Raw genomic sequence first — 13,833 nt, 5'->3', positions numbered from 1 at the left:
ACCTGGGCTTGGGGCTTAGCCCAGCCAAAACCACAGGAAGAGTCTTGACTACAGTCTGAAAAACTTCGCTGCAGACCCTCTTGGCTCTTAAGATCAGCAGTAGGAGGCCCCTCTTGGTAATTCCACTGCCTTCAGAGGTTTAGGGAGTGGTGACCCAGGAGAAGCCATTCTATGTGGCAATTGTGGCATTTCCTCCCCTCACAGGTGCACCTGGCACCTTCCTTGTACAGCTTTCATCATATGCCAGCAACATGCCTTTTTACCCTGGCGTTTGATACTTCAAATATGTATTTTTGGGCCCCACTGTAGCTGTGATTGCAATTTGTTTCAAACTGTTTTTAAAACTGTCTTTTATACTGGTGTAACCTGCCTTATTGTGAAGGGGAGGGGTAATGTGGTAGTAGTAATAAGTCTAATAATAGTAGTAGTCTGGAGAGAGCTATAACACAAGCATGAGTTCAGACAACATACTATGGCATGGCTTTCCTCACCGCAGGAGAATGAAGCGGCCATGATGCGCTCTCTGAATATATATTAATTGACTGATTTTCCCTGGATGTTTCCTTCACTCTTTCACACACACTTTCCTTGTAGATATGGGGACATGAGGAAGGACATTGGCTTCAAAATAAGGGACATGTGGTACAATCTAGGTAAGTTTCATGCACCACCTAAGGACCTGGGGAAGCAGCTGTGAGAATCTCAGAGACCAACTGCAGAGAGTTTGCAGAGGTTTTTTCAGTATTATCCACATGGACAGTTTAGACAAATTCATGGAGGAGAGGGCTGCTGAAGGCTACAGAGCAGGATGGCTGTGCTGTGCCTCTACAATTGGGAGGCAGCCATGCTTCTGAATACTAGTTGTTGCAAATCACAGGCAGGGAGAGGTCTCTTGTGCTCAAATACTGCTTTGAGGGTTTCTCTGGTTGGCCACTGTAAGAACAGGATACTGGTCTAGATGGGCCATTGGCCTGATCCAGCAGGCTCTTCTCATATCATTATAAGACTGGCATCCTCTCTCCAGGATTTCATGCCAGGAATCCCTTCCCAGCTCTACCTGGAGGTGCCAATGATTGACCATGGGACCTTCTGAAGACAAAGCAGTTGCAGCACTTCTCCAAATAATTGAAATAAAGCCCAGTTAACTAATTCTGATATCAGTGCAATTGTAGAAGTAATCCAGTCTCCAGGGGTCAGCTTCCCCTAGTGTTTCCCCTTCCCCTTCTCCCACCCACCCATCTTGTGCATCTGTGTCAGAGAAGAATTTAATCCTAGAGTCCCCTGCAGGAACTAGGGGAGGTGGAAAGGGAGTGGTCAAGCAGCAGATGCTTCCATTGTGTGTTTTGCATATGAAAGACTAGGAGCCGATTAGTGGTTGGGAAGCATCTGCCTATGTTTGCCCTGGAGACCTGTAGCAGGCAAAGCAGCCATCTGCTTTGCCCCTAATCCCTTTTTTCTGTTCTCAGGGCCTCACAAGATCAAGTTCATCCCCTCTATGGTAGGCTCGATCCTGGAGGTGACCTTGACACCTGAGCCCGAATTGCGAAAAGCAACCATCCCTATATTTTTTGACATGATGCAATGTGAATTTAACTTCAGCGGGAGCAGAAACTTCCATATGGTATGGACCAGCTTGTAAGGGGGAAGCAAAATAAGGGAAGGTGGAGGCAATGGAAAATTGAGAATTTGGGTTTGGGCACTTCGAAGCAGAGTTTCTAGAACAAAGGATAGAGTTGATAAACAAACCAGCATCAAACCACGGTTCAGCTGGTTGTCTCAACTGGGTGGCTGCCTGGTTTCTAGCAGAAGGTTGATCTAAGTGGGATTATTGAGGAGAGGAAAGAAAGAGTTTCCCCTTGTAGGTTCCTAGCAGGGATTTCAGTAAATAGGAAGTTATCTAAGGCAGGTCATAATATTTTGTCTATCTAGCCCAGTGCTCTCTACTCTGACTTCTTTAGCCCCTTACTTGTTTGATATGTGTAAAGAAGCTACACAGTGAGCTTCTTGGCAAGAGTAGATGATATTGTATTTAGGGGTGCCCAACTCTCCCAGCAGAGACTAGGTGGCTGGGATCATCTTGTGGTCTCTGCACGACCTCCTCCACTCTCATCTTGGTGTGTTCCAGTCATTTATCTTTTGAGAGGCTCTAGGTCTCCTTGCATACCTGGCAACATACTGGAATGACATCATTGGGTCTATTCTGTATGATGGCGTCATAGTTCACCCTCAATTGTGGCACAGATCCAGCATTAACCTCCATCTTCCTGGTCTAAAATCGCATGGGGACCAGCAGGAAATGTGTGGTTCTACTTCAGAGCAAAGAGAGACGAGCTTAAGCAAATGGGTTGGAAATTATATTGGGAATAATCATAACAGACAGACAAAACAGAATTAGTTATTCTTTGTAATGTTAATGTTTCGCATCACACATACCTTAATACGCATCATTTTGTGTTTTGATTGAATTATTTGGAAATATTCTTGTTAGGCAAACCTATTTTAATGTAGGAAGTTCAGAAATGCCTGCCATATTTGCCATTGTTTGTTAGTTGCAAAAGTGTGCGTTGGAACAGGATTGGCAGATTTCTGGCTTGTCAGATTTGCTTCATTTTCTACTAGAACCCAGAATCTACCTGAGTCAGGTTGCATCTGGCATCCTGTTGGAAGTAAAGAAGAGGGTGCCTTTTGAGCCACATTCCAAGCCTAGATATTTGTTTTCAGTACCTGAACAGATTAGGGTGGCGCTGTGGGTTAAACCACAGAGCCTAGGGCTTGCCAATCAGAAGGTCGGCCGTTCGAATCCCCGCGATAGGGTGAGCTCCCGTTGCTCGGTTCCTGCTCCTGCCAATCTAGCAGTTCGAAAGCACGTCAAAGTGCAAGTAGATAAATAGGTACCGCTCCGGCGGGAAGATAAATGGCATTTCCGTGCGCTGCTTTGGTTCACCAGAAGCAACTTAGTCATGCTGGCCACATGACCCGGAAGCTGTACGCCGGCTCCCTCGGCCAATAAAGCAAGATGAGCGCTGCAACCCCAAAGTCAGTCATGACTGGACCTAATGGTCAGGGGTCCCTTCACCGTCACCTGAACAGAACTGAACTCGTAGGCCTTTTTTCACACACAAGTCCAGTCCTAGTTAGCTTTCTTTATTTCAGCTGCCTAATTGAGGTGAAAACAAGGCATTTTGCTGCTACTATTGTTAAACATTTCTGAGTCAGAAATCCTTGCCAATATCTTGCAAATCACCCAGTAATCTAATAGATCTCAATCTATCCTCTGTCCACTCCTGCAGTAGAACAACAATAGATCATTCTCTCTGTGCGTGTTTTTGCTTTTTTGTCTGTCAACTTGTAGTTTGAAAATGAGCTGATAACAAAACTGGATCAGGAAGTTGAAGGTGGTCGTGGGGATGAACAATACAAGATTTTGCTGGAGAAACTGTAAGTGTGTGAGTGTTTTTGCTTGCCTTTCTAGAACCCCTTTTCTCCCTGGTGAGGTGACTCTGTCTCTCTTGGTATTAACCTTCAGGAGATATTTCCCTTTTTACCCCAGCATTTCATGGCTGAAAGGCACTGTTCCTGGAGACCCTGAGATCAATGATTGTGAATGTTTAAAAAAGTTTTATTATTATTTAAAAAAACTTTTAAAGAGCTTTAAAAGCTGCTTTTTCATTGATATTTTTTGAAAATGTTCTGCAGTTGCGGTGTCTGCCATTGGTATTATTAACAATACTTATGTGCCACCAAGATGTGACTTTTTATTTTTGTGCTTCAATTGATTGGATCCAAAAGTTGCATGACTGGAAGGCTTCTAGCACAAAAGTGCCTCCCCGCTGCAGACTTCCGCTAGTGCAACTTTGGCCCTAACACAACATAGGGTTGAATCCAACTAACCTCTACTCAGAGTAGACTGGGCCCTTGGAAGTATTGGAGCCAAGTTAGCAATTTCTATTAATTTCAAGAGGTCTACTCAGGGTATAACCAGCATTGGATAGAACCCATAATGTTTTATTTATTTGTTGTAAAACTTAATTATAAACTACTGGTTTTCTCTCTCTTTGTCTCCCACTTCCCTTGTACCACACACATGACCCTGCAGCCTGTTGGAGCACTGTCGGAAGCACAAATACCTCTCAAGCTCAGGCGAAGTGTTTGCTCTCTTGGTTAGCAGCCTGCTAGAAAACCTCTTGGATTACCGGGCCATCATGCATGACGGGAGTAAAGAAAACCGCATGAGCTGCACTGTCAATGTGCTGGTATATACCTTTTGGTTTGCATTATTCTTATTTGTAAAAATCAGTTCAGTTATTCACAACCATACTTTTTTACTTTTGTAGAATTTCTATAAAGAAAAGAAGAGAGAGGATATCTACATCAGGTAGGCCATGTTACCTTTAGGCTTCACTGCTTTTTGGTATGAAGCATCATTGTGTAGAGAATTCTGCCTTAGATCAACAGGCTGAGTTAAATGATATTTGAACATCTTCTGTGCATGTGATTCCATGATAATCTGTTTTCTCTTCCCTTTCTAGATACCTGTATAAACTCCGGGACCTACACACAGGCTCTGAAAACTACACCGAGGCAGCATACACACTTCTCCTTCACGCAGAGTTGCTCCAGGTAAGTGTCTTAGGTGCTAAAGGGTGGCATCGTAGCAGTAGCCATGTCAGGATTGTTTTTAGCACGGATAATCCAGCTACCTCTGTCCAAAGACACCAAATAAGAACTCTGCCCTCCTATTTAACAAGTGTACAACCTGTATACACAACTGTAGAGCTGTACACTTGCACAGTTATTTACATGCAACATTCATAGAACCATAGAATTGTAGAGTTGGAAGGGATCCAAGGGTCATCTAGTCCAACCCCCTGCAATGCAAGAATCTCAGCTCAAGCATCCATGACAGATGGCCATCCAACCTCTGCTTTAAAACCTCCAAGGAATGGAGAGTCCACTAGCTCCCCAGGGAGACTCTTCCACTGTTGAACAACTCCTACTGTCAGCTTTTCCTGTATGTTATTTGGAATCTCCTTTCCTGTAACTTGAGGTCATTGGTATGAATCCTACCCTCAAGAACAGGAGAAAACAAGCTTGTTCCCTCTTCCTTGAGATATTTGAAGATGGCTATCATATCTCCTCTCAGTCTCCTCTTTTCCAGGCTAAACATATCCTTCTTTTTTTAAAAAAAATTTTTTTAATAATTTTCCAACATATATTAAAACACAATACAACTGACAATACATAAACAAACAAACATATAAACACGTATAATTTCATAACCTCTTTTTCTTAAACCTTATTTCAACGACTTCCCCATACCTCCCTTTTCTGCATCCCTGTTTTAAACTTTTTCAGCAACCCCTAATTTCAATTACTTATGATTCAATTTCTTTAATCCTTTTTCTCTTACCCAATCGTTTATCGTTGCAATTCTGTTTTACATTACCCATGACATTTTAGCACTCATTAATTTTACAACAATTCTTAAGGTAAACTTTAAATTTCTTCCAATCTTCTTCCACCGTCTCTTTTCCTTGGTCGCGGATTCTGCCAGTCATCTCAGCCAGTCCCATATAATCTATCACCTTCTTCTGCCACTCTTCCAGCGTGGGTAGTTCTTGTGTCTTCCAATACTTTGCTAAAAGAACTCTTGCTGCTGTTGTAGCATACATAAAGAACGTCCTATCTTTCCTTGACACCAATTGGCCTACCATGCCCAGGAGAAAGGCCTCTGGTTTCTTATGAAAGGTACACTTAAGTACCTTCTTAATTTCATTATAGATCATTTCCCAGAAGACCTTGATCCTTGGGCACGTCCACCAAAGGTGATAAAAAGTACCTTCAGCTTCATTACATTTCCAACATTTATTATTGGGCAAATGATAAATTTTTGCAAGCTTGACTGGGGTCATGTACCACCTATAAATCATTTTCATAATATTCTCTCTTAAGGCATTACATGCCATAAACTTTATACCGGTGGTCTATAACTGTTCCCAGTCAGCAAACATAATGTCATGACCAATGTCTTGTGCCCATTTAATCATAGCTGATTTAACCATCTCATCCTGTGTATTCCATTTCAACAGCAAGTTGTACATTCTTGACAAATTCTTAGTATTGGGTTCCAACAATTCTGTTTCTAATTTTGATCTCTCCACCTGAAAGCCAATTTTCCTGTCCTGTTTAAATACTTCATTTATCTGGTAATAATGAAGCCAGTCTCTTACTTTAGACTTCAGTTTCTCATAACTCTGTAGTTTCACTTTTCCCTCCTCTTGTTCTATAATTTCAGGCTAAACATATCCAACTCCTTCAAGCATTACATTCAGCAAGTGTACCGTCTGCATACATAACAGCTGAATTTATAAACTGTACACCCTTTCATACAAAAAACAACAACAGTTGTACATTGGTAGCAACAGCTTGTACCTGTGTTCAGTGTAACTTTTGAACAAGCCTTGTATGACATACCTCTTAGTATTTTAAAGAATGCTGTCATATCATCCCTCAGGTACCCTTCTCAGAATGAATATGTTAACTCTTTGATTTGTTGTTTCCTTTATCCTAGTGGTCTGATAAGCCATGTGCTCCACATCTGCTTCAGAGGGACAGTTACTATGTCTATTCGCAGCAGGAATTGAAAGAGAAACTCTATCAAGAAATCATTGTGTTCTTTGACAAAGGCAAGGTGAGTCTGTCACAGCAGGGTGAGGCAGACAATTTCCAGGACAGTTTTCTCATTGGCCTCATGGTAGTGGTGGGTGTGGCTCAAGAAGTGCAGAATGATGGACGTGACTCTCACCTTTATATGACTTGCCTCTTGTGTGCAAACCACACAAAAGCCAGATAGATAGATGTGCACACATATATCACCCTCATCATTTTAAATTTGTATACCGTCTTTCTATCTTACAATACTCAAGGCGGTTTACAAGCTGCAGAAACAAGGAATGTACATCTTATAACAATCAATGCAATACAAAAACGTGATAATAAAACATAATTTTAAAATAAGCATCCTACATAAAAAATGTAACATTCAACAATCACTAGAATAGTATAGAATAATAATATCAGCATATAAAAAGTAAACAGAAATTCACTCTTAACAATTTCAATAAATAATTTCTAAACCACAATGAATAAAACAACGGCAAGCCACAGTGCATAAAATAATACAATACAAATTGAGAAGCAGAGACTGGGGGGTGGGGCAAGGCAGGTGGAATAAGGCCTCTTCACCTAGGCAAGCAAGAGTAATTTTTATACTTCCAGGACACATTCAAGCCAAGCAAAAAGTCCTCTTCAATAGAGTGTGAAGCAGACCAGTGAGGGGTGTGGCCCGGACAGTGGCATAGCATGGGGAGGGAGCTGGGGGAACAGTTGTGCCAGGCACAAAATTCTGGGAAGGCACAGCCAGGCACCCCAGCCTTGTGGCCAGCTCAGGGATGCCCATGCACTTCCCACCCCATGGCCAGCCAAGAGACAGGGTTGGGCCAGCTCGCCCTTGTGCACTGCACGATGTGCCAGGCCTGTGGGGGGGGGGAGATGAGAAAGAGGAACCACCACTGCAAGTGCTCTCTTTCCCTCTTACTCGAATGGCAGCATTCCAGTACAAATGGTAACAGCAACTCCATGTCCACAGCAAGGCTTTCCTTCTCTCTGTCCCATCCTGTCCCCCACCACTGAGTGCTGTACCCTTCTCAAACCAAGGGGCTGGGCGGGCAGACAGGCTGAGGCAGCTGACTTGAAAGCTTTGCAGGGCTCTTTGGCTTGCACCTCTGAGAGGGGTGGGGAGGAAAGGGGTGGGGGAGGCGGCTGGGCCTGAAGGGAGAAGAGGAAGGGAAGGGAAACAGAGAGGGAGAATGAGCAAGCTCGGGTCCTGAGGGTGAGCAGAGCTAGAGGCTGCCCTGACGTTAGTTCCCTCAGTCCATCCGGGGCACCTGCATACACGCTTCCTTATTTCCTCGGTGCCAGATCTGTGTCACTGCACGCCCCCCCCCCCCGGCAGCTTGCTGCCACCCAGTTTCCGCGAGCATCACTCCCATCAGCTCATTCTACATTCTACTGTTTATCCATTGGGCTGTGGCTCCGAGCCCCAGCACCAACCATCTGAGCCACTATGGCTGCCATTTCCAGGAGGAGAACGAGAGAAGGGAAGCAGGATGGGGGGAAGGGGGAAGAGGGAAGAGAAAGAAAAGAGAGGGAGAAGGAAAAGCAGATTGTGGAGCAAGAGAGAGATACAGAGCTATGGCACCACTCCTTGCTAGCGCCCTCCGCCACCACTTGGTCACCAACCACCTGCCTGCCTCTGCTCCAAGCCAACTGCTCTCCTCACTCCCCCAGCATGCGCCCCAGTAGTGCTTGGCCATGGTTTACTGGGCACAATACTTGCCTCGCCATGGGCACTGGCAACCCACACTACACCCCTGGCCTGGGAGAGTCACGAGACCCAGATACTGGGACCTGGGGATCCACATATGACCTGAGGCTTCCCATCACTAGTCTGGCCAAACTATGTCTTCAGATCCTGGTTTGTTAACTTAACTAACATTGGAACAAACCACAGTTTCCAAAACTCTGGTTTTCTCCAAAGTGAAAGCAGAGGTTTTATCTCTCCTCGTCTTGTATGGAAAGGAGCAGGAGGGAGTGGTTTAGGTGCTTGTCTGAACCAAGCCTTAAGTATTTTCTAATCCAGGACTCACCTTTTAACTCCAACTCCCACTCCCAACATAGCATGTAGCTTTAATTTCTTAGCTGCTACTGGATTTATAAGAGCAATTTAATGAGAATTGTTGCTCATCTATGTAGTGGACTGTTTTGTGTAAGATCCCCTTTGAGGCTTATATCCAATGGTAGTCATACTCAGAGTAGATCCATTGCAATTAATTGACATGGCAAACCTGCATCTGTTAATTTCTGAGTAGAATTTAGCTGGGAGTTGGTTGCTCCTGCTCCTTTTGGATACCCTTATCACTGGGAAATCTAAAGCATATAATTTGCCTTCTTCTGGCTTGCTAATCATGAACCTCTGCTTCCGTGCAGAGAATTTAGCTGCTGGGTATGACTAGTGGAACATGCAAGTTAACTTGCTTAAGTGCGAGAAAGGTGTGTGTGTTATGGATTTACCGGTAGTTCTTATTAGCATCCTTGGCATCTGTTAGAAGCCTAACTTCTCAGAATTAAGTTTGGTCCATTGGGTATCATCTGTGCTAATAGATCTTTTTTCTCATTTTTTTTAAAAAAATCTTTCCTGAAGATGTGGGAGAAAGCAATCCAGCTAAGCAAGGAACTTGCTGACATGTATGAGAACAAGGTTTTCGATTATGAGGGCCTTGGCAATCTCTTGGTAAGATGGCTGGCTTTTTGTCCTTTGCTGGGTTGGGAGGATTGCTGTGGGCTATTTTTTTGGGGGGGTGGAGATCTGGGAGAGTTCTTGTCCTCCTGACTGAGTACAACAGCTGCAGATTAAGGGCACAGGAAGCTTCAGTGTACTTGAGGCTTTAAGAGAGAGAGAGAGCTAAAATGCTTGTGCGTATCCCTATGCATTCTTTAGCATAGGGATGGCAAACCTTTTTGAGACTCAGGGCTACATTCCCTTCTGGGCAAGCTTCTGAGGGCTGCACAATAGCAAGAGGCATTTGGATACATTTCAGCCAAAGGAAAATACTAAAGAAGGGTGTGAAACACATCTGGAAAGAGGGTGAGACCTCTAAAGGGGTGTGGCCCGGGGAAAGTCCAAAGGACCAGACAAAGAGTATTGGAGAGCCAAATTTGTACCCTGGACCAGAGGTTTCTCTCCCCTGCTGTGAATATTGTGCATTTTGGCAACTGGCATTTTGAGAATTAGTCCTATTTGCTTAACCTGTTCTGATGGGTTTGGGTTTTTGTGTTTTTTAATCCCATAAATTTATAAGAAAGAGCAGAAGAGCATGCAGCATATACCTCTTAATCACTAAAAGTTGGGTGAATGAATGAAATGCCTTAACCTAGCACCTCAAAGTCGTTAAACTAGGTGCCAGGCAGACAACCCAGTGGAGAGTATTTCAAAGTTGGGATACCGTTAACTTTACCTTGGTTGCCACCCTCCTAAATGTTCATGCCAGTAGCCCCTGTGAGGCTACTGTTAAGACAGGCAGCTTCACAGAGGAGCAGGTGATCTTTCCAGCTTTGTGGGCTGTGGCTTTTTAAACTTGAAATGTGGTTGAACACTTTTCCTTGATCGGGTTACTTTTTTGTATAACAGCACCCGCCCACCCTTCTTCTTTTTAATACACAGAAAAAACGGGCCACATTCTATGAGAACATCATGAAGGCAATGAGACCCCAACCAGAGTATTTTGCTGTTGGGTATTTTGGCCATGGATTCCCCTCCTTTTTGCGGGTAAGAATGATATGGGGGTCTCAATAATAACCCTTTATGGGCCCATAATAACCCTTTAAAATATGTCAGATATCTGAATTGCTGACTGCAAACTAGATTACAATGAGCAGAGCAGACTTAACCCTCAGGTCCACTGGCTGGAAGGAGTTGGAATTGAGGGGGTGCATCTCCCTGACAGAGAAGAACTTCACCAGTGGAATGGCATGTCCACAACAAAGGCTTCTGCTATGCCTGCAGATACATCTGCAGATGTAGATCTACTACTGGTGGCTTTTTGATACCATTAGCTGGTGGAGGGACCCTGAAAAGGAGCGTTCCAGTGGTGATGTAGGGATGGGGGCTGGATCCAAGGTCCCTTCTTTTAAATTGGAGCAACTGAAATAGACCATGCTCTATGAAACCAGAATCAATAAGTCCTTTAAATCTGGACCTTCTGCAGTATTGCTTATGTTTGTGTCCATTTTGTTGGCTTGCCAGGTATGTTCTGTTCTCAATTTAGGGCCATGGGAATTTGTCCAGACTAGCAACTTTAATAGCACTGCTGTATTTCCTGTCTGATCCTTGTCACAGAACAAGATCTTCATCTACCGTGGCAAGGAATATGAAAGGAGGGAAGACTTCAACCTGAAATTACTGACCCAGTTTCCAAATGCTGAGAAGCTGAGCAGCACTGCTCCACCCACAGAAGAGATCAAAACGTCTCTTAAGCAGTGTATCTTTTGTGGGGAGTCTGGTTAGAGACTAAGCTGGACAATATAAAGCAGTGGGTAGGAATAGGAGTTAGGTAGGAGTCTTAGGCTGTGTACACATTAGCAGCTGAAAATGCAGCAATCATTTTTACGCACCCTTGCTCTCAGCAAACGTTTCCTCTTATTTCTTGTCCTTAACGCACACCACACAGATGTCCAGTGCTTCATAGTGAAACCTGTAATGAACCTCCCACCAAACTACAAGGACAAGCCTGTTCCAGAGCAGATTCTAAAGTAACCACTTTTTCCTGACTAATCAACCCTTTCTGCACATCTAGAAACAAGTACTATTACTGGGCTTCAGTCATGGGTTGGCTTGCCTGTACTTTGGATTTCTTTCTGAAGTACAGCAACAGCTCAATACTTACTGTTGTGTCAGTTTTAGAAGACCCGTGCCATATTGTGATGCTGTGTAAAGCTCCAGTTTACACCAACTCTTCTTACCTGTGGAGCTATATGCCTCCATTCCCCCAATCCTGGTTCAAATGCACCACTGCTTTAGGGCTAATCCAGACCTGCTCTGTGGCTATCACAGCAAACACCCTGATCTTAGTGGACATAAGGTGAAACTTTGGAGCATATGGCACAGCTAAGAGTGTCCTTCATGATGATTGAAGTGACCCAGCAGGAGTATATAAGGTTACTGGAGGTAACCTGGTACCAAGTTGTTGCCATTAACTGTTTTTATTTTATGCTGTAAACTGTCTTGAGTCCCTGTCACGGAAAAAGGCTGGATATAAATAAACAGAATAATAATGTAGAAATAAATTGTTACAATAATGAAAATAAATAATAGTGTCAGACCTCCTGATTTTGGATGGTGACTGGAAATGCTTCTTGTGGTTTGATTTGAGCTGATCTGCTTGTTTACTGCTTTAGCTTCTATAGATCCAATGAAGTGCAACAATTCAGATACTCCCGGCCATTCAGAAAAGGAGAAAAAGATCCTGAGAATGAATTTGCAGTAAGTCCTTCATCCTTTGGAGCAATCTTTGAGGTTCTACTTCTCTCTCTGGGTTTTGTTACCTTGCAGTTCTCATTCACACTTCCACTTGCCCCACTGCTTTCCCTGGGAAAACCCACTGTTTACTGCTGAATCAGAACAAACGTCTGTCAGTTTTTCTGAGGAAAACTCTGGGTTTCCTCAGGGGAAGTGGAGGGGCAAATGGAAAAAAAGTTTGGACTCATGGTTTCTAGGCATGGGACAAGCGAAAGTGTGGAGCATGGTGCTGATAATGCTAAGGTTGCAGGTTCACTCCCCACGTGAGACAGCTGCATATTCAGCATTGCATTGCAGGGGGTGGAACTAGATGATCCTCACAGTCCCTTCCAACTCTAAAATTTTGTGATTCTGTGGCAGACCATGCTGAGTCCATCTAGCTCAGTGCTGTCTTCGCCAGGGGTGGCCAGCTGCAACCCTGGTTTGCCTGTGGCTCTCAGCTTAATGTCATCTTCCAAAGCCCTATGCAAGTGATCAACTAAAGACCTCTGGCAAAAGCCACCTGTCCCTTCCCCAGCAGTTTGCTGGATGGGGAGAGAGGGAAAGAGAAGAATAAGGATAGCACAGAGAGGAGGGAAGGAAAGGGATAGCTGGACCCACCTCTCACTGCACTCACAGCCAGCATACAGCCCCCAACAGAATAAAGGTTGCCCACCCCAGGTCCACAGTGCTTACAAATGCCTCTACCCTTGGAGAGGGTTTCCAGGCCCACCTGGAGATGCCAGGGATTGAGCCTAGAGTGCTTTGAATGCAAACTGCACGTTCTACCCCTGAGCTACATTCCTTTCCAAAAAAACCCAGCTAGAAGTTGTAACTGCCTCTGCTTTGACTTTCGCTTTTTTCCAGACTATGTGGATTGAGAGGACCACCTACACAACTGCCTATTCCTTCCCAGGAATCCTCAAGTGGTTTGAAGTCAAACAGGTTGCAGTGGTGAGCTTTTGAGAGGATGCATGTTAATTTTTCCCCTCACTGCATTTTTATCCTTCCTCTTCATGGGGTTCAGGGTAGCACACATGATTTCTCCCACCATCGTCCTCTTTGTGACAATTAAGTGAAGTGGGTAAGGATGGAAAGCTTAATGACTGGCCCAGGCTCTTAGTTTCCCAGGCACCAAGTCCAACGCTAAGCCATTGTGCCATCCTGGCACTCAGGATCTGAATAGACAGTTGACACAACCGGCAACTGAAGGGAAGATTTCATCCCTCTTCATCCCTCTTCATCCGAGGGCCAAACTATTCACACAGTTGGCAATTGCAGTCAGATGTTTTGAAAGTGAATTGTAGGCACAGAAAGGGGTGAGTGAGTTGGATCTGAATGGGAACCCTGGCATGGCAATTTAGATGGCTTAAATCTTTTGTCCCACTCCCACTGTGGTCTTGGGCTAGATCAGGCCCCCTGTCATTTGTTCCTGCTGTTTGTGTCATTGTCCTCAGCAACTTAGGCAGCTGCCCTGAAAATTACAAGGAACTCCCCTCTCCCTGGCTGTATGTTTAATTAATCTCCCCTATCAGGGGCCAGGCCACCCATGAGGCAAAGTGAGGTGACCGCCTAAGGAGCTGGATCCCCAGGGGCAGCAGATCCCAGTGTCTTTCTTCCCCTGCTCCTGATGTAGATCTTCTTACCCTTACCCCTTCTTTGATGGGGAGGAGGAGTGCCATTTTAGGGTCCACCTCAGGTACCAAAATGTCTTGGGT

General features: G+C 44.4%; 1 protein-coding gene across 2 annotated transcripts in view; it reads left to right on the top strand.

The window, feature by feature from the left end:
* Window positions 1-13,833, top strand: part of DOCK5 (dedicator of cytokinesis 5) — a 145,138-nt gene that overhangs the window by 111,241 nt on the left and 20,064 nt on the right. For both annotated transcript variants that reach the window (XM_083588262.1, XM_083588263.1), the window contains exons 32-44: window positions 595-653; window positions 1,467-1,621; window positions 3,353-3,438; window positions 4,097-4,253; window positions 4,335-4,375; window positions 4,530-4,620; window positions 6,572-6,691; window positions 9,263-9,352; window positions 10,283-10,387; window positions 10,958-11,099; window positions 11,289-11,370; window positions 12,016-12,100; window positions 12,983-13,069. In XM_083588262.1, the coding sequence (XP_083444388.1) occupies window positions 595-653; window positions 1,467-1,621; window positions 3,353-3,438; window positions 4,097-4,253; window positions 4,335-4,375; window positions 4,530-4,620; window positions 6,572-6,691; window positions 9,263-9,352; window positions 10,283-10,387; window positions 10,958-11,099; window positions 11,289-11,370; window positions 12,016-12,100; window positions 12,983-13,069 (1,300 nt within the window). The remainder of the gene's footprint in view (window positions 1-594; window positions 654-1,466; window positions 1,622-3,352; window positions 3,439-4,096; window positions 4,254-4,334; window positions 4,376-4,529; window positions 4,621-6,571; window positions 6,692-9,262; window positions 9,353-10,282; window positions 10,388-10,957; window positions 11,100-11,288; window positions 11,371-12,015; window positions 12,101-12,982; window positions 13,070-13,833) is intronic.

The sequence above is a fragment of the Podarcis filfolensis genome (assembly GCF_964270895.1).
Source record: "Podarcis filfolensis genome assembly, chromosome: 15".
Lineage (NCBI taxonomy): Eukaryota > Metazoa > Chordata > Lepidosauria > Squamata > Lacertidae > Podarcis > Podarcis filfolensis.
The sequence above is the reverse complement of the archived record's forward strand: the minus strand, read 5'-3'. Positions and strand labels throughout refer to the sequence as shown.